Source organism: Zootoca vivipara, chromosome 13, assembly GCF_965207765.1.
Source record: "Zootoca vivipara chromosome 13, rZooViv2.hap1.1, whole genome shotgun sequence".
In the NCBI taxonomy this organism is placed as follows: domain Eukaryota; kingdom Metazoa; phylum Chordata; class Lepidosauria; order Squamata; family Lacertidae; genus Zootoca; species Zootoca vivipara.
Window position 1 is genome coordinate 23,651,925 of NC_142596.1, and position 17,866 is coordinate 23,669,790.

A 17,866-nucleotide genomic window follows, 5' to 3' on the forward strand; every position below is an offset into this window, starting at 1 on the left:
ACTCTTTCCCCACCAACCCCTTTGGTTTGCAGTATCTGGTATTCAGAAGCATTACTGGCTCCAACCACAGCATAGCCGTTGGCTAGTAGCCATAGACACCCTCGTCCTCCGTGCATTTTGCCCAATCCACTTTCAAGGCCATCCAAGTTGGTGGCCATCACTGCCTCCTGTGGAAGTGAGTTTTGCAGTGAGAAAACTTAAAACCTGCAAAAAATGCTTGGGAACTCCCTCCCGTTAAATACCAGACGGGCGCCTTCTCTGTTGTCTGTTTGGCCCCTTCTAAAATCTTTATCCCAGTTTGGTATCTGTGTTTTTTTGGCCAGACACCCCAGCACATTGAACAGTGGTTTTAAGTTCTTGTTTTATAATTCAGTTGCTTAAATAGCTGTGGCACTGTTTTTTGCGTTTATGTTGTTTTATTTCTGAACGCTATTGCATGGGGGGCTTTTTTTGCTATCTGTACCCGTGCATCACCCTGTCGGGAGTTGACCAAGCTTAGCTAAATATACCAAGTGAGACCACTGGCACAAGGCAGGTGCCCCTGCTTATAGACACTCACCTCCTTTCTTGCCCACCCTGCTGTCTATCACTTTCTCGATGGTCTCGCTGTTATCCTGCTGTTCCTCAATCCCTTCTCCTGTCATTTCAATCAGGTCGTCCGAGTCCGTCTCAAAGTCATCGTCTTCCTTGTAACTTCGGGCAGGACCAAAAAGGCAACAGCATAAGTCTCTTTCTTTCTTTATATATATATAAATAAATGTGTTTATATTCTGCTGTGCTGTGGGGCTCCAATCTGTCTTGGAGGGGCGAGGTCACAAGGCAGTGCTGGGTTCAACCCCCATGGCTGCTGACATGTTGGGTCCCCCATCTGACTTAGCATGAGAGCATGGCACCCCAAAATGTGCAAGATCGTGGCTGGACACACGGCCCAAGTGAGACTGTGGTAGCCAAAAACACTCATTTTGGGGGTGTCACGCTCTCGCATGGGAGTACGGCCCAGGTTTGCGCTGAGATGTGTTGGAGGTTATGGAGGCACCATTCACATAACAAAAACTACCAAAATTGTATAAACATCTTCAAAAGCAGGGGGCCCATGGCTTGGCTTTTGAAAAACGGGCTCTGCAGTACTTAGCTAATTGGGAACCACTGATGTAGACAGTACTGAGCTACATGGACTAGTGATTTGACACAGTGTAAGGCACCTTCCGACTTGATACACAAAATGTTCCTGCAAGAGGCCACTCATTTTTTCTTTCTTTTTTTGAAATTTCATTATGCTTTATTATACAACTGTACAACATAAACTTGAGTTCATTGTTACCAATAAACTGATACAAAAAGGAGGGGGAACCTAACATTTTAACATAATTTTTCTTCCAAAGCGTCAGACTTCCCGTCTTTTCCATGTTTTGTTTTGTTGAAACCTATTGCATAGATTTGTCCATTTGTTTAGTAATAAAGTACAGTGGTACCTCGACTTAACGAACAACTCAACAACCGAATTTTTCGACTTACGAATGGGGGTACTGGCCGCACGCTTACGAATGTCTTGACATCCGGAAAAAACCTGCAGTGGTTTTAGATAGGGATTTTTCGACTTATGAATTTTTAGATAGGATTGCTTCAACTTACGAATTTTTCCGTTCCAATACATTCCTATGGGAAATCGTGTTTCCAATGGTGTTTTTTGACTTACAAATTTTTCGACTTACCTTCGGTGACTTCGGAACGGATTAAATTTGTAAGTCGAGGCACCACTGTACAAATAATTATATCATTCTATTTTTGTAAGAATTTATTACAGAGGTTATTCAAAGGCTATTACAGAATTTAAGTCACAGCATCTGTTCTCAAGCTATTTCTTGAGAACTTCCCAATTTGAGATGAATTCCTGCTTTGGCTTATCTTTGATCCTTCCTGAAAGGTTATCTAAGCTCACCATATTCTACAAGTTTCAATAGCCACTCTGATTTGGAGGGGAATTTGTCGCTCTTCCAATGTGTAGCAATAAGTATCCTTGCAGCTACTGAAGCATACAGTGGTACCTCCAATTGCGGACAGGATCCGTCCCGGAGCACCGGTTGGATCCCGAGGTTTCCGCAACTGGAGGGACCGCTTCTGCACATGCACACACGGTGAAACACTTCCAGGTTTTCCGCTTTCACAACCCAAATTTTACTTTACCCTCCGAGGTATAGGAAAACCTTTCTTGCGTTCCGAAGAATGTCAGGGCCTGTTATACTGAGTAGAAATGATTCTGGGTTTTTTAAAGAAGGGGTAGCTTTAACATTTTTTTTTAGTTCCAAATAAATATCATTCCAAAATGTTTTAATCTTTTTACACACCCACCACATATGGGACATACTGGAACCTAGTTCCCCACATCTCCAACCATTATTTGGGACACTGTTGTACATTTTTTATAATTTCCAAGGTGTCAAATGCCATCAATATAACATTTTTTGGGAATTTTCTCAAGAGGCCACCCTTAGTAGAGGACTGAAGACAACACAGGGATTCACATGCAGAAACTGGTCTGCTTCTGCCCGTATACAAATCTAGAAATGGTCGCTCTCCGTGCACCAGGGCTCCTGCCCGCCGTTACCTGACGTTTTTGGCTGCTCTGCGCCGGGTCTGCCTTTTGGGTGCCTCGTCATCTTCGTCATCATCTTCGTCCTCAGATGACTCCGTTTTCCTCCGCCTCTTCCCACGCTGGGGCTTGTGGACCTTTTTCGCAACGGCTCTGCTCGGTGCTCTAAAAAACGAGCATGAAAACAGACCACGGTGTGTATTATACAGACCCTGGGATACAAAGGGAGCAGCCGAGCCAGGACAGCCTTTCCCAACCTTGGTGCCCTCTAGATCAGGGGTAGGCAAACTCTGGCCCTCCAGATGTTTGGGACTACAACTCCCATCATCCCTAGCTAAGAGGACCAGTGGTCAGGGATGATGGGAATTGTAGTCCTAAAACATCTGGAGGGCCGGAGTTTGCCTATGCCTGCTCTAGATGTTATTGGCACTATAACACTCATCACCCCTGGCTATTAACTGTGCTGTCTGGGGCTAATGGGAGTCCAACAATTGTTTCAACCATTTTAAATTTGTGTGGGGTTGTTGTTGTCGGTGGTGGTTTCTATTGAGGGGAGGTGTGTCGGGGAGGAGAGGAGCTGGGGAGAGGAAGGGGGCCCAACTGCGGTGGTTCAGGATAGGGGGAGGTAAGCCCAGTCTTCCCTGGGAGCCTCAAGCCCAGCCATGGAAGGACAGGAAAACTTTCATTTCCTGAAGATATGTAGCTCAGGCTGCTTGTTAAAAAGGGTGTGGACTTGATATCCCACCTTTCACTCCCCTTAAGGAGTCTCAAAGCGGCTAACAATCTCCTTTCCCTTCCTCCCCCACAACGAACACTCTGCGAAGTGAGTGAGGCTGAGAGACTTCAGAGAAGTGTGACTAGCCCAACGTCACCCAGCAGCTGCATGTGGAGGAGCAGGGAAGCGAACCCAGTTCACCAGATTACGAGTCCACCGCTCTTAACCACTACACCATGACCAGAAGCAAAGTCTAAGGGTAGGTGAGGGAAGCATGGCAAACCCAAGGAAGGCAGCACCCCCACGAATCCCTTCTTACCTCCTCAGGACAGGTCTCCGAGCTCTTATTTTCTTCTGCTCTGGTTCGCTTTCTGCGCTGGTGCCTTGTTCCTGTCCATCTTCCTCCTCACCATCGTCCTCAGAGCCCTCCCCCTTCCATCGTTGCCTAGATTTATAAGCAAAACGCCAACAAAGGTTATCATTATAATGTCCGGTTCTGGAGGGAACACACTTTTAAAACAACATACCAGGAGCACAAGCAGCCCTGCAGCTCTAGAGAGGTTGAGTCGGTGACCCAAGGTCTTCCTTGCTTTGCTCCTTTCTACTGTGATGCACAACAAAACATCCTCTTTCTCAAACCTGCCAGGATGATCAGATGCATTTCATGTCCTTTTGCTCCTCTCACATCAAAAGGCATCTATCACTCTCAGTGTGGCCAAGTACTAAGCTGCAGCAAGGAAAAACCCACCAGGAACTGACCCCAGACATTTTGCCTCTTTGGAGTTTGTGATGTGAACAGAGCAAAATGTTGACACTCATTTTATTTCATTCTATGTGCGGGTGGCACTGTGGGTTAAACCGAATCCCCGCGACGGGGTGAGCTCCCGTTGCTCGGTCCCTGCTCCTGCCAACCTAGCAGTTCGAAAGCACGTCAAAGTGCAAGTAGATAAATAGGTACCACTAAGGCGGAAAGGTAAACGGCGTTTCCATGTGCTGCTCTGGTTCGCCAGAAGCGGCTTAGTCATGCTGGCCACATGACCTGGAAGCTATACGCCGGCTCCCTCGGCCAATAGCGCGAGATGAGCGCTGCAACCCCAGAGTCGGTCACGACGGGACCTAATGGTCAGGGGTCCCTTTACCTTTATGCTGTCTTTATTGACTTAATTTTACTCTTTACCCTATTATACACATTAGGATAATGTGCTCTATGTGCCTCTTGATATGATATCATTACACTAAAAAATATCACTGATACAGAGCTTCTGGTCTTCAGCCAGAGGCTCAGCACTCCAAAGCAGGTCACAGCTTGGCGTGGGTGGAAGAGTGCACTGAAGAACATTACCTCCATTCCTTTGGCTAGAACTTCCCCCCTGCCTTTTTCCCCTTTTTAAAACAACAACAACAACAACAACAACAATGGCCCTTTGCTTTTAACAGTTGTGCAGAAGAGGGGGGTTAAGCAGATACAGCTTGCTCCAAAGGAGTGAGGAAAAGTTGCATCATCCAAAATTCTCTCTTCTGTGCAACTGTTACACAGATGTCCCCTTTTGCGTCCTCTAGAGCATGAATGGAGACCTGTAGCCTTCCAGATATTGTTAGACTCCAGCATGGCCAACGGTTGAAAGGATAGTGGGAACTGTAGCCTGAAAACATCTGGAGGGCTATTTGACCCCCCCCTGCCCTGGAGAAGGAGAGAAAGACATATAAGGCCGAAACATTAAAAACATTATAGCCCATGTTATAGGCTATCACACCTAAAAATGCTTGACTGGCGTCCCTGCAGAACAGGGGTGACTAATCTGTAGTTCCCCAGATGTTTCTGAATTCTAATTCCCATCAGCCACAGTCAGCACATCCAATGGCCACGGATGGTGGAAGCTGAAGTCTAACATCTGGAACAGGGTTTCCCAAACTGGGGTTTCCAGCTGTTTTGGACGACGATTCCCATCACCCCTGACCACTGGTCCTGCTAGCTAGGGATGATGGGAGTTGTAGTCCCACAACAGCTGGAGAGGAGACCTAAGTTTGGGAAACACAGGCTAGCCACCTTTGCTCTAGAGCAGGAATAGCCAAAGTGGTGCCCTTCAGTTGTTGATGGGGTGCAACTCCCGCCAGCCTCAGCCTGCATGGCTATTGGTCAGGGATGATGGTAGCTGTAGTCTTACAACATCTGGAGGACCTGGCATTGGCTACCTCTGCTCTAGAATGCCCCAAATGTTGCTCTGAGTAGACACACAATTCATATGTGGGCTGCACAGAGGACACGAAGAATACGGCCATGTGCATTGCAATGCCCTCTGGATGTTGCTGGACTACAATGTCCATCATCCCTGACCACTGGTCATGTTGGTTGGGGCTCATGGGAGTTGGGAGTCCAGCAATATCTGGTGGGTAGAGTTTGAGGGTGGCTGCATTAATCTCAGGGTTGTGGGTTTGAGCGCCCTGTTGGGCAAAAGATTCCTGCATTGCAGGGGGCTGGACTAGATGATCCTTGTGGTCCCTCCCAACTCTACAATTCTATGATTCTACTATGTTCAAGAGGGATTAACATTTCAAGCATAAAAGGTTGGCAAGAGCCCTCCTAAAAAGGGAACTCAGCGAGCACAGTGTTTAGTGTGACCACCCATGTTTTGTGGAACAGCATTCCTGTTGAGATATGACAGCCCACTCCCCGCCTAGCTGTATGGATGTCCCAACAGGTTTTCTCAGCTGGACAAATGGGCCTTTGCAATGAGGATCAATTTGTTAGGGTTTTAGTCTTGTTATAAATGCATTTGTTGTTTTTTGTGTTCTTAACTGTTTTTAATATTCTTATGCGTAAATAACCTTGAGGTGGTGGTTTAGAATGTGAATAATCAATCACTCAATCAGTCATAGTAATAAGGATGCAGAGTTTTGCAGGGCCCTCAAAACTTACGTTCTCTTCATTTGCTTTTGGCCTCTTCTTTTGGGGCTTTCGCTCTCAGAGTCGCTATTTCCCTTAAACGAAAAAGGAGAGAGGAAGGGGAACCATGAACGAGGCCGGTCGCAGGAGGCCAACCTTGCTGCTGCTGAATGCTCACGGCCAGCTAACAGTGGTCGGACATGCAAGTCGTTCACACTCAAACTCCAAAAGCAGCAACACCAAACTACTTGGGACTAAATGCTAGTAAGATGGCTCTCCTTGCCTAAGCAAAAAAATAAAAAATCTGCCATTTGGGCAAGCACCTTAACGCCTGCAGCCCTGACCCAAAAAGAAGGTCCATTCTGCTACAGGTGCACAAATGGGTGAAAAAGGGAGTACATAACAAGGAATAAAAACCCCAAAAGGTAAGGAGACTAAAATGAGTAACAAAACAGAACCAAGTCCACAAGGCAATCTATCAATAACCTTCCTGAAATGCCTGCCGCTGCTATGGCAGTCAGAAAGGGATGGAGTGGGGACATACAAAGCTGTCTTGTACCAAGTCAGATCCCTTGGTCCATCTCATTCAGTATTGTCTGCAATGACTGGCAGCAGCTCTCCATGGTTTGAGGCAGCAAGCATTTCCAGACCTATCTGGAGATACCGGGGATTGAACTTGGGACCTTCTGCATACCAAGCAGATGATCCACCACTGAGCTATGGCCCTTCTCCATGCGTGACTCTGAAAACCTCTCTAAGGGGCATGGGTTTCCATGTCTAAAAAAGTTTGCGACAGGCTAGGCTCTAGATCAGAGCTGGCCCGATTCAGTCTCCCAAGCAATCTGTTTCCATTGCCTCTCTTCCCTTCTCCAGTAAGAACACACCAATTTTGTCAGTGGCAGCAAAAATAAGTGCAAAAAGAGTACTAGGGTAGGCAGAAATATCACCACCCAGTGGAGCACCCTGATTATGCAACTTTACCCCCTCCCCTGTCATGAGATGAATCATTTGATGAGCAAGAGCGAAAAGGAAAAACCCTCCTCAGTTGATCCACAAAGATGAGGAGGGCAGCTGTGTTTCTTGTGTGCTTGTGTGTGAGCTCACATCCATCACTAGCATGTAGCCCCCAAAGGCTTTTCCAAGGCTGAATTTTGTCCCTTGGGAAGAAGAGGGTTAGCCACCCCTCTCCAGAAAGTTCCAACCGTTGTTCTGCAGGACCCCAAAGAAGGGGGCCTGTGTTACATACAAGTGCGAATTGCAATTAAAAGGCAAAGAGAAGTAGCTTTTCAACAATGGGCAAACACACAGCACCATGGCAAGAAAACATCCCTAGTTGCCCCAGTACCGGCAAGATCCTTGAGAAAGCAATCAACAACTGGGGGGGGGGATTGAAGAGGGGCAGAAGCAAGAGCCATAGGACAGGGGATGGGGAGACGGGGGTTGAGAAGGGGGGGTAAGAGCTCAGTGTTGTCTGCACGGGTAGGCAGCAGCTCTCCGGAATTTGAGGCAGGCTTATTCGCCGTCACTTACACCCTCGATTTCGGCGTTGAGCTGCTGGACCCTTGAAGTCCTTTCCAACCCTACAGTTCCACGGCTCTGCGATGTGAACCATTTGCTTACTTTAAGCAACCTTCACCTCCCAAGAACCCCCTAATGCTTGACATGTCAGCCAACCCTAAGCAAGCCCCTTTTTGCAAACACCAACATGCAAAAACATACAGGCCAAGGCTTGTCAACTTCCATGCTCCCTGCCCCAAAACACGAGGCAGTCCCACCTGCCAGCCACCGATCACCACAAAGCTTCTGTGCTGTGCTGGTGGGCATGTCTCACCCTTCGTTGGGACTCTCTGCTGCAGATAAGAGCCTCGTCAACAAAAGCCAGTCTCAGGCGAAGGTTTGCTTCAGGTCCTGGCTGTCTAAGGCAACTCCTATCATGGAGTAGTCATCCAAAATACAGTATCTGGAGGCCAGAGGCTGAACTCAGAGCTTTGTCATCAGGCAAGGAGCCTAGTAGGGCATCTCGTGCCCGATCTGTCCTAAGATGGCACTCGCAGAATCCTGCCAACCGCCAACACCCACACAAAAGTGGAGGGTCACGTCACTATGGGTTGGGCAGGAGAGGAGAGGAGAATAAAGTGGCAGCCATGTGGCAAGTGTGGACCTGAAAACCTTAGAGGTCCTGAGGTCTAATCCAAAACATACCAGCAAAATGAAACCACTGCTAGTGGACATGGAAGAGCCTAGTTTCATTCTGTGGCTTATTTTGGAGAGGGGCCCTGCCCCATTTCCCCCAATATTCGCCTACACATCTGTTGTGTCTATTTCAGACTTTTTCACACCAAAACAAGAGGCCTCGTTTCCACCCGTACGACTCCTCGCCTGCTTGTACGTGTTGTCTCCTTCATTTTTTTTTGGTGTATATTACAATGAAGAAAAGAGCACCTTTTTTAAATGACAGACAAACTAGGTAAGACAGAAAGGGATCTTCTAGGATTACATGGGCAAAACAGCAGCGGGAAATGGACTGGGGGGCAATTTCACTTAGAAAGTTGCCCAAGGGGGGGGGAGGTTTAAGTGCCCCTTTTTGTCCTGCTCCAATCAGATAAGAAGACCATCCTGATAGTGAACCTGGGGGTGGGAGACAGCTAAGAGAAGACTGAATATGTATTCCCCAGCATCTCATCTATGTCCCAGTTAGAAAGAGGTTTCATGACTTTGGGGTTGTGTGCAAATTGATGCAGGTGAAGGTGTTCCTTCGCTGAGTGGTGTTGGTTTAAAAAACATAAAGTGAGACCAAATTCCCAGAACAGCCTAAGAAGAAATGCCTCTTGTTTAGCAACCACAGTGTCCACAGGCAGAAATTTTGCATCAGCTCTGTTTAACTGATTTGAACTCCATCCGTGGCTGAAGGAGGCTGGTGTAACGTACTGGCCTGGTTCCCACACAGTGCTGGGACAAACTATGGCTTAATGTAGGCGAGCAAGCATGCTGGCGCAGAGTGACAAAACTGCAGCCACATCACTACTTGCACAGGTTGGGCTTAGCGCTATGTCCCAACCCGGCACTGGGCTTTGTCTTGCTCCAAACAAACCACAAGTTGCAACCAAGATTTGTTCTCGGCTTACTGCTTGCGTTTCCTTTGAAGTGTGACCAATCACGAAAACCCAGGTTGGGACACAACAGCAAGCCAAACCATCGCTTAGGCAGGAGCGAGGGAGCAGTGAATCTCCCACAGCTTTCTAACTGTGTGCCAGCACAACTTCCCCATTCCTTGATCCATGGAAGGAAGCCTCTGTTCCATGTGGTGAGCTATGGACTTACTCTGCATTTCCACCTCCATTTCAGAAGGGAAGAGGGGCGTTCTTTTTTGGGTTTTACAATATTGTGTGGTATAAGCAAAAGTTTCCTATTGAATGACACATATGTGTGTATTTTTTGTTTGTTTTTTTTTCTTTTTAACTCTTTATCTTACAGCATGGCCAATGGCAATGGAGGAAATGGGCCCAATAGTTACGAGACCACATAATATTGTAAAACAAAAAAAAGGACAGGACTTACCTGAGCCCCTAGAGGGCGCTGCTTTCGTCTGCAGCGGAGATCTGAGGTGGGTGTGACATCACCAGCACAGTGCATGCTGGGCCATCGTTACAGAGAGAGCCTAGTATTTGCAGAACTTGGGGGAAAAGGAAAACAAAAACTGGCATAAATGGCATGCTAACAGCCCGCTGGATCTGACCTCTCTTGGGGGGACGGGAAGGGAGGATCTGTGGATTTTTGTCCATAATGGGGAACCTGGCACCCCCCAGACTTTATTGGAATCTGCCTCCCAGTAGCCCCCACCAATGTGGGTGATGGTCAGGGTTGATTAGAGTTAAGAAGGTAAGAAGAACTCTGGTGGATAGGCCAAAGGCCAATCTAGACCAGCATGCTGTTCTTACAGTGACCTATCAGATGCCTTTGAGAAGCCCACAAGCAGGACCTGGATGGAACAGCCTTCTCCACACTTGAAATTCTCAGTAACTGGTATTCAGAGGCATACTGTGGCATCCTGGCCAGTAGCCACTGGTAGCCATTTCCTCAATTAATCCTCTTTTGAAGCCATCCAGGTTGGTGGCCCTCACTATCTCTTGGGCTAGCAAATCTCATTGTTCACTTATGTCCTGTGTGCATGGCTGGGAGTCTGGCAGCCTCTGAAGGGCCACAGGCAACCTGATCACCCCTAAAGCAAACAACTCCAGTGGTCTGCAAAGTACAGTGGTACCTCGACTTACGAATTTAATGCGTTCCGAACGCACATTCGTAAGTCGAAAAAAATTGTAAGTCGAATCCCATAGGAATGCATTGGGAGAAAAAATTCGTAAGTCCTATCTAAAAATTCGTAAGTAGAAAAAAATCCTATCTAAACCGCATCCAAGATGGCGGATGGAGCTCCGTTCGTAAGTAGAAACATTCGTAAGTAGAGTTATTCGTAAGTAGAGGTACCACTGTATCTCCTGGCTTTCTCATTTCCCATCTCATAATGGAAACTAGGAAGTTTGGGAGATGGAGGAGTTGAAGTGGGGGGGGGACACCATCTATGATAGTGGGATCACTAAGTATCAGGGACAGGAAGGGAGCAACAATCTGGCCACAGAGTACTGCAGAAAAATGGGTGCCATGGGTGAGTAGTATGGAAACGGGGTGCATCTCTTTGCCAGCATCTTGAGAGCTGGCTCAGTATGATGGTTAGGAGACCGAGATTCAAATTCTGCCTCCACCAAGTCTGTTTTCCCTCATCTGTAATATGGGAGATGACAATGGGGGCTTACCATTATTGTGAAAGTTATAAAACAAAACACAGAGGCAGCACTAAGGCTTTGGCACTCGGCAGGCAGCACCCATTGTAAAGGACGCTTGGTTGCTTAATTACTGTTGTGAGTCAGTAAGAGGGAGGGATGTCGGACCACCCACATCTGGGACTTGGGAGCAGCAGAAAAAAGGAGGGGAAGTTGGGTGGACAATAGAGGGGAGCATTTGCTTAAGCACTTTCCTTGCGTCCACACACAAACACACCCCATGCATACTGCTTTTACAGAGTAAAACACAACTGGTATTTGTGGAAAGTGTTGGGTAGTCAAGCGGGAGAAACATTGCAGAATGTTCATTTAAACATATTCTCTGTCTTTTACATATGATAAAACTTTATGTTTAGAGATCTGAACGAACTTTTGTTATAAGGAGAATTATTTTAAGAGGCTAGTTTGTGTGCGTCCAATTGACGCGCAACCGCCAAAACGAACCATGACCTGGAACGCAACTCCCACGCAAACAGGGAATTGCCTGTACTGTACTCCAACACCCATCAGCCCCAATTTGCATGGCCATAGTCAGGGTTGCTGGGAGTTGTAGTCCAGGAGTATATGGAGAGCCACACGCTCCCTATCCCTAACCTGAATAGGCAGATGTGTGTTTGACCACCTTGCGTGTTAGTATGTGAGTTTGTCTTGATGGACAGATCTTAAATCCAGAAGTGCTTATTATAAGAATGTAAACCGCCTGAAGGGTTTTGGCAGGTAGACTGTATAAAAAGGTAGGAAACTAACAAGACAATCTCTGGCCAACTCTGCACCACCTTTTTTATGACTGTAAGAACAGCCTGGCAGCTGGATCAGACCAACAGTCTATCTAGTCCTGCAACATGCTCTCAGAGCGGTCAACCAGATGCATCTGAGAAGCCTGCAAGCAGGATATGGATGCCACAGCACTTTCCCTTGCTTGTGCACCCCAGCAACTGGTCCTCAGATGCCTACCAGCTTTGACCCTGGAGATGCAACACAAGTCAGTGTGCTATCAAGTTGCACACTGAGGAAAACCAAAATCTTATCAAAACTCAGCTGCGAGTTGGCCGCAAGTGGCCAAGAACGATATTACGCATTTTGAGACAAAATGCTCAACCGTGGGTGCCTGATGCTAGGCACCTAAATCCATATATAGGCACCCAAGCATAAATGGACCCATTTTCAGAGGACTCCCGAATGGGAGATGCGGGTGCCGCTTATATTTTCAGGTGCTTGAATATAAATTTAGGTGCCTACCTTTGGATTTCCAACTTGGACATTTTCAGTGTGACTCTGAACTTTCCTGAGCCTCATTTTCTCCATCTGTAAAAAACAGAAGGCGAAACCACTGCTTACCCTCCTTAAAAATTGGTAGGTTGTGGGGGGAATATTGAAGGGGGGCAAGGAAAAAGCAACTCACAAAATGGACAGCAAATAAAAGGTCGCAAGTTCCAGAACGACATTGTTCTTAGCAGAATTTGATGGAAGGCAGGGAAGGAGAGAAATGTCTCAGCCAACAGATGATAAAAACCCCAAACTGAGTTCATTTCATGCACTGAATTCAAGAGATGACTAATTATCTACAGATGCAAAAGGGAGGGAAATGGCTTAGTGAAATGAAACATCATGCAAACAAACACCCCTACATACACACAAAATGAATTCATCTCAATGGTGTTCCCCTGAGGTTCCAAGCACAGCAGTTCCTGCCATCATTTTTCCAGCATTTACATCACAACCACATCAGACTTCCAATTCGGATTGTGCAACTGGAACTTTTTAACCATAAAATTGCAAGTTCAGGGGCATTCCATGGGTGCTGCTTGCTCAGCTCAGACTGCAGGAATGGCGCACGGCACAACCAATGGAAAAATGCAGCTGCCGTGGCGCCACCTCTGTGTTTCAAAGGCAACACTGAACAGAATGGCTTGGCCATTCCCAAGAATGTCTTTCCCCTCCTCTTTATCCTCCCTCCCCTTACCTCTTCATTTATATTAAAGCGTGAGGGCTCCTGCCTGCTTCGGTTCGACCTCCTCACCCCATAAACATCTGGATATTCTTCCCACATCTGCAAAATAAATCATAATCACATTTGTACTGCATCCTTCATCCATGGATTCAGGGCAGTCGACAGATGTTCCCTCTTTCTTATCCTCCCAAGAACTCTGCAAGGCTAGAAGCGAGAATGGCAAGACACCAAAGGCTTCCTCTTGTCACTTACAACCAGTGATCAGTACTCAAAAGAACTTTTTTTTAATTATCTATTGATTTTATATACCACCCTCTACCCACAGGTCTCAGAATATAAAATCGCAAAGTACATAAAATAAAAACAACCACATGGAGGTTCAACTTCACTATCACGGCCAGTAATGACTAACAGACCAAGGCTTTGTGATTTTATCCAATTTGCTTTTAAAGCCATGCAAACCGGTCGCCTGTCATCACTCATATGCTAAATAAATAATGAATAAACAAAATTATCTTGTGGCAGTGAGTTCCACAGACTGATTACAAACTCCTTGCCTCTGCCCCCTATATGGGTATCGTCTGATTCAATGCCGGCACTCAAGGATGGCTTGTGGGCTTCCAAAAGTGGCAAATGCTTGGCTGCTGTCAGAAGAGGACGCTGGATTAGAAAGGCTTTTAGCCTGATCCAGCAGAGAAACCCTTAAATTCCTATCTAACAAAAGTAGGAATAGCATGGAGTGTGTGGATTTTGCAAGACCACCTCTCCTTCAAGATAGAATTTCCTACAGATTATTTCAAATTATGTCTTTTCCCTGCCACTTTTTTATTTTATTTTAACGCATCCATCATGACTAGCTCTTTGCAAACCTTCCAATCAAACTGTCCCTTCTTTTCAAAATTTCCTTCAGCAGTTCAAAGTACCGAAGAGGCAACTCAGCCAAATTCCAACGACACACAAAAGAATCCAGAGGGGTACACAATTCAGGCTTTGCCAAGCCATTGCAGTCCAGATCTTTTGGACTACAACTCCCATCAGCCACTGTCAGCAGGTTGGCAAAGGCAGATGCATATCAGGATATCAAACCATAACCTGAAACCCCGGAAACACAAGACCTTGTAGTAGATGGCAAGAGGCCAGGCTGTGCTTTGCCACCTCCGCCAAAGGCCACTCAGCTGAGTTAGGCATACCCACCAGCAAGGGAACAACATACTTTTTTGACATCGGCTAGCCTTTCCTTCTTGGATGTTGGTTTCTCCTTGGCTTCCAGAGGCGTCTGCTGAGATTTTGAGCCCGTCGAGCCACTTTCGGATTCAGACTGGCTTTCGGAAGTCTCCGAGCTGCTGTTGGATTCGCTGCCATGGTCGCTGTCAGACTGGCTGGCAGAGTCAGACCCCGAGGCCTCTTCTGATGCTGAGTGACTTGTGGAGGAAGAAGAGAGGGTTTCATCATTGTCAACCATCTTGCAAGTTCACACACTTAAGACCTGTTGAAGCTGCCCAGAGCGGTTGGGGCAACCCGGTCAGATGGGCAGGGTACAAATAATAGAGTTATTGTTGTTATTATTCTTAAGCAGGTGTGAGTCACCTAGTGCGCTTCAGATGCTGTTGGACTACCATAAAATATCAATGATTTCCCTTCTTCTCTTTCCATGGTTCATTTCGTGTAACATAAATCCCTGCATATTTTATATAAACTAAACCATTCAGTATTCCATTATTACATCCATCAAAACCTATTTACACTGTTGAATTTATCTTAATGCTGCCAACGTTTTCGGGTGTACACAATTTCCCCCCCATGTATTCATTTTCCAATCTTCTTTAAACGTTATGTTCTTCTTGTTCTCTTATTCTATGAGTTAGGTCCGCAAGCTGCGCATATTTCATCAGTTTAAGTTGCCATTCTTCTTTGGTTGGAACCTCGCTCGTTTTCCATGGGAAAGGCTGTTTTAGATTGTAATCCTGAACTGCTCTAGGTGGCCTTGATTTTTGTTTTGCTAAAGTGGGTATGTGATAGCATAGCATCAAAATATAGTTTTTATTTTGAGAGTACAGATAGATATCTTTTCAAAATCTAACACTGCTATGAGTTGTTTCTTTCCAATGTATTTCTCATCAATAAAAATTTGTTGTGGTACGGTACAAGCAACTTTTTTCTCCTGAAAGTGTGACCCAAAGAGAAAGAACCACTGCTTTGTGCCAACTGCGTTCTTTTGTGTTTTTTTCTTAAGAAAGGGGGAGGGGAGGTTATAAACTAAGAAATACTTCAAATCCAAAATTTGTGGCTAAAATACGAAATGGCTTTAAACTGATATCTGGCACAGAGGTTGGAATGTTATTCCAGGAAGGTTTAATTCAATATTTAAAAAATAAAATACAAGTTGAATTCTTTTCATACGAGAGGGAAAAGGTCAAAAACACAAAATGCATTTCTTTGGGAAGCTGGCAGAGGGCAATATAGAGGTACTCAGGCAGAGAGGTGGCGGGGAGAACAGACACTTAAACAGCTCCAGAGGCAGAGAGCCAGAAGCCATTTTATAAGATTCTCTGTTCCTCTCTCCACCATCTTACAGATCTCCCTGCATTGTTTTCTTCGCCAATAACCCAAAGGGAAGAAGTGTGTTGTGAAAAGCACAATTAAGCAGAAGGGTGTCTAAAAAACACTTGAGAGGATAGAAAGCAAATTTAAGAAGATGATGGTCTCCAGAAAATGTGCAGAGGATTCAGACAACTGCCTGCATCACACTAGTTGCTGAACTGGACAGCAGCTACATATTCACTGCCTGTTTGGGAGCATGGAACAAGGAAGCTGCCTCATACTTTGTCCATCTAGCTCAGGGTTCTCTACACTGACCAACAGAGGCTCTTCAGGGTGCCAGAAGTCCTGACTCCCAGCTGTTTAAACAGAGTGCGTGTGTGTGTGTGTGTTTCCTAGTCTACCTGGAGATGCTGAGAATTGGACCTGCAACTTTCTGCACTCAGAGCAGATGCCCCACCAGTGAACTGCAGCCCCTTCCTAGACAAGAGGAAGCTGCCTTATACCAAGTCAGATCATTGGTCCATCAACTCAATATTGCCCACACAGACTGGCAGCATCTCTCCAGGGTTTCAGACAAGAGGGTGTGCCAGGCACCGAGCCTGGGCTTCGGCATGCAGAGCAGCTGCTCCACCAATGAACTATGGCCCTTCCCTCTGTTATCTCTTTGGGGGACTAGAGAAGGGGATATTCAAACTGCAACAAATATATGTTAATGAGCCCTCCTCCCAAACGGTAAAAGGAATAAAATCCCATTTCCTGGCTATATTGTGATCATCAAGTGTTCTGAACTAACCAGGAGAGTCGCCCCCATGTTTAGTTGCTTAATCCTCAGCCTCTTGACTGATTCAGTTGAGACACAGAATCATAGAATTGTAGAGTTGGAAGGGACCACGGGGGTCATCTAGTCCAACCCTCTGTAATGCAGGAATCTTTTGCCCAAGATGGGGCTTGCACCCATGACCCTGAGATTAAAAGTCTCATGCTCTTTCCACTGAGCTACCCCAGGTCCCTCAAACTCTCCATATGTAAGACTGCTGAGTTTGACATGAAGTCTCGGGGTCTTCGGAGGGAAAGAGTAAAAGAAGCAATGCAGTTGAGCAGTTGAGTGTTGGAACAAGGAGCAAAGCGAGCCGTGTTCAAACTCTCCATAAAGATCCCTGGGTAACATGTACGCCTAACCTACTTCACAGGGTTGCTGTGAGGATGAAACAGGAGCGGGAGTCATGGATACAGGCAGCAAGGCTAAAGGAAGTTACATATCAAAACTGGCAGCAAATAAAACTAGGTCAGGGGCAGCCCATGCAGTGAGCTCCACAATGTTAGCACTGAAATAGAGAAGAAATCCTGATAACTGAGAGAAATGAACAAAACAGTCCGAGGAGATTTTCTTCCTTAGCTCAGGTCTTTTGCATAGAAGGAAGATACTCAACCAAATGTACAGAGGTAAAACTTCCTCAGGACAATACAACCAATCAGGGCACATGCTACCACAGTGAATATCATGCAACTCTACCTGGTTGCTAAGCAACACCTCCGCTGCCACCCCTTGGCTAGTTGACAAATTAACAGAAGTGAATGATCCCTGCCTGCTATTGGACTTCCATGTCCAGATACTATAGGATTCCATCTTCCACCAACCCTGGGCATCATGGCCAGTTGCCAGGGATTATGAACACCTAAGTCCTGCAGCATCTGAAGGTGACATTAGCTATGCCACACCTTAAAAGCCCATCAAAACACAACTGTTCAGTTTCACAAGGGAGAACAGGCTAGGCCTAAATTTTGAAAAGTAGCATGTGCCCAGGCATTGTTTGTTTACCTACAACAGGAGTGGAACAACTGTTTTGAGCCCAAGGGCCGTATTACCTTCTGGGCAACCTTTCAGGGGCCACACGCCAGTGGTGGGTTGGGCAGAGGCTGGTTTCTACACAAAGACATCCCTCTTTGTCTTCCATCCAGACAAGCAAGAGACATTATCAGAGTTCAAACACATTTTCCAACCAGACAGAAGCAGTCACCAAGAGCGTGAAAAAATGGGCCTGTGCTGGGTGCCGCCTGGTGAGAGTTCTGAGGGCCACATAGAGCACCCTGGGGCATGAATTTCACCCTCAGGCCTTTCTTCCTAATCCTAGCTGCAATGCAGGAAGCTATTGATTGCTCAAGTGCGAGGGAAATGCACTCTGCATGTGCCTAGAGGCACTTTTCTGGTGATTATTTTTCTTCAGCACATTGGTGACGTTCCAAATTGGGACAGGGGAGGGCGCGCCAGAATCCCAGTGCCTGAACCACATTCCGCAACAGTGCCCTGCAGGCCTGCATCGCTTTTTTGAGCAGCGTGGAGCCTGCAGGG

The 17,866-nt window shown here is 46.4% G+C and overlaps 1 protein-coding gene and 1 non-coding gene across 11 annotated transcripts in view; both read right to left on the bottom strand.

Annotated features, from left to right (window-relative positions):
* Positions 1-17,866, bottom strand: part of CHD2 (chromodomain helicase DNA binding protein 2) — a 68,196-nt gene that overhangs the window by 37,352 nt on the left and 12,978 nt on the right. For 3 of the 10 annotated variants that reach the window (XR_015946777.1, XM_035132030.3, XM_035132027.3), the window contains 6 exons: positions 14,189-14,396; positions 12,988-13,074; positions 6,223-6,284; positions 3,625-3,750; positions 2,606-2,755; positions 560-693 (listed from right to left, as the gene is read on the bottom strand). Coding sequence is in view for 9 of the 10 variants with exons in the window: in XM_035132027.3 (XP_034987918.2) it covers positions 560-693; positions 2,606-2,755; positions 3,625-3,750; positions 6,223-6,284; positions 12,988-13,074; positions 14,189-14,396 (767 nt within the window). In the remaining variant the exon portion in view is untranslated. Of the gene's footprint in view, positions 1-559; positions 694-2,605; positions 2,756-3,624; positions 3,751-6,222; positions 6,285-7,170; positions 7,326-9,747; positions 9,863-12,263; positions 12,330-12,987; positions 13,075-14,188; positions 14,397-17,866 lie in introns of those variants that run through there. The other 7 variants (XM_035132032.3, XM_088656584.1, XM_088656586.1 and 4 more) reach the window with 5 other exon arrangements.
* Positions 16,450-16,523, bottom strand: TRNAK-UUU (transfer RNA lysine (anticodon UUU)). Its single transcript has one exon. It is a non-coding gene; the product is annotated as a tRNA-Lys (tRNA).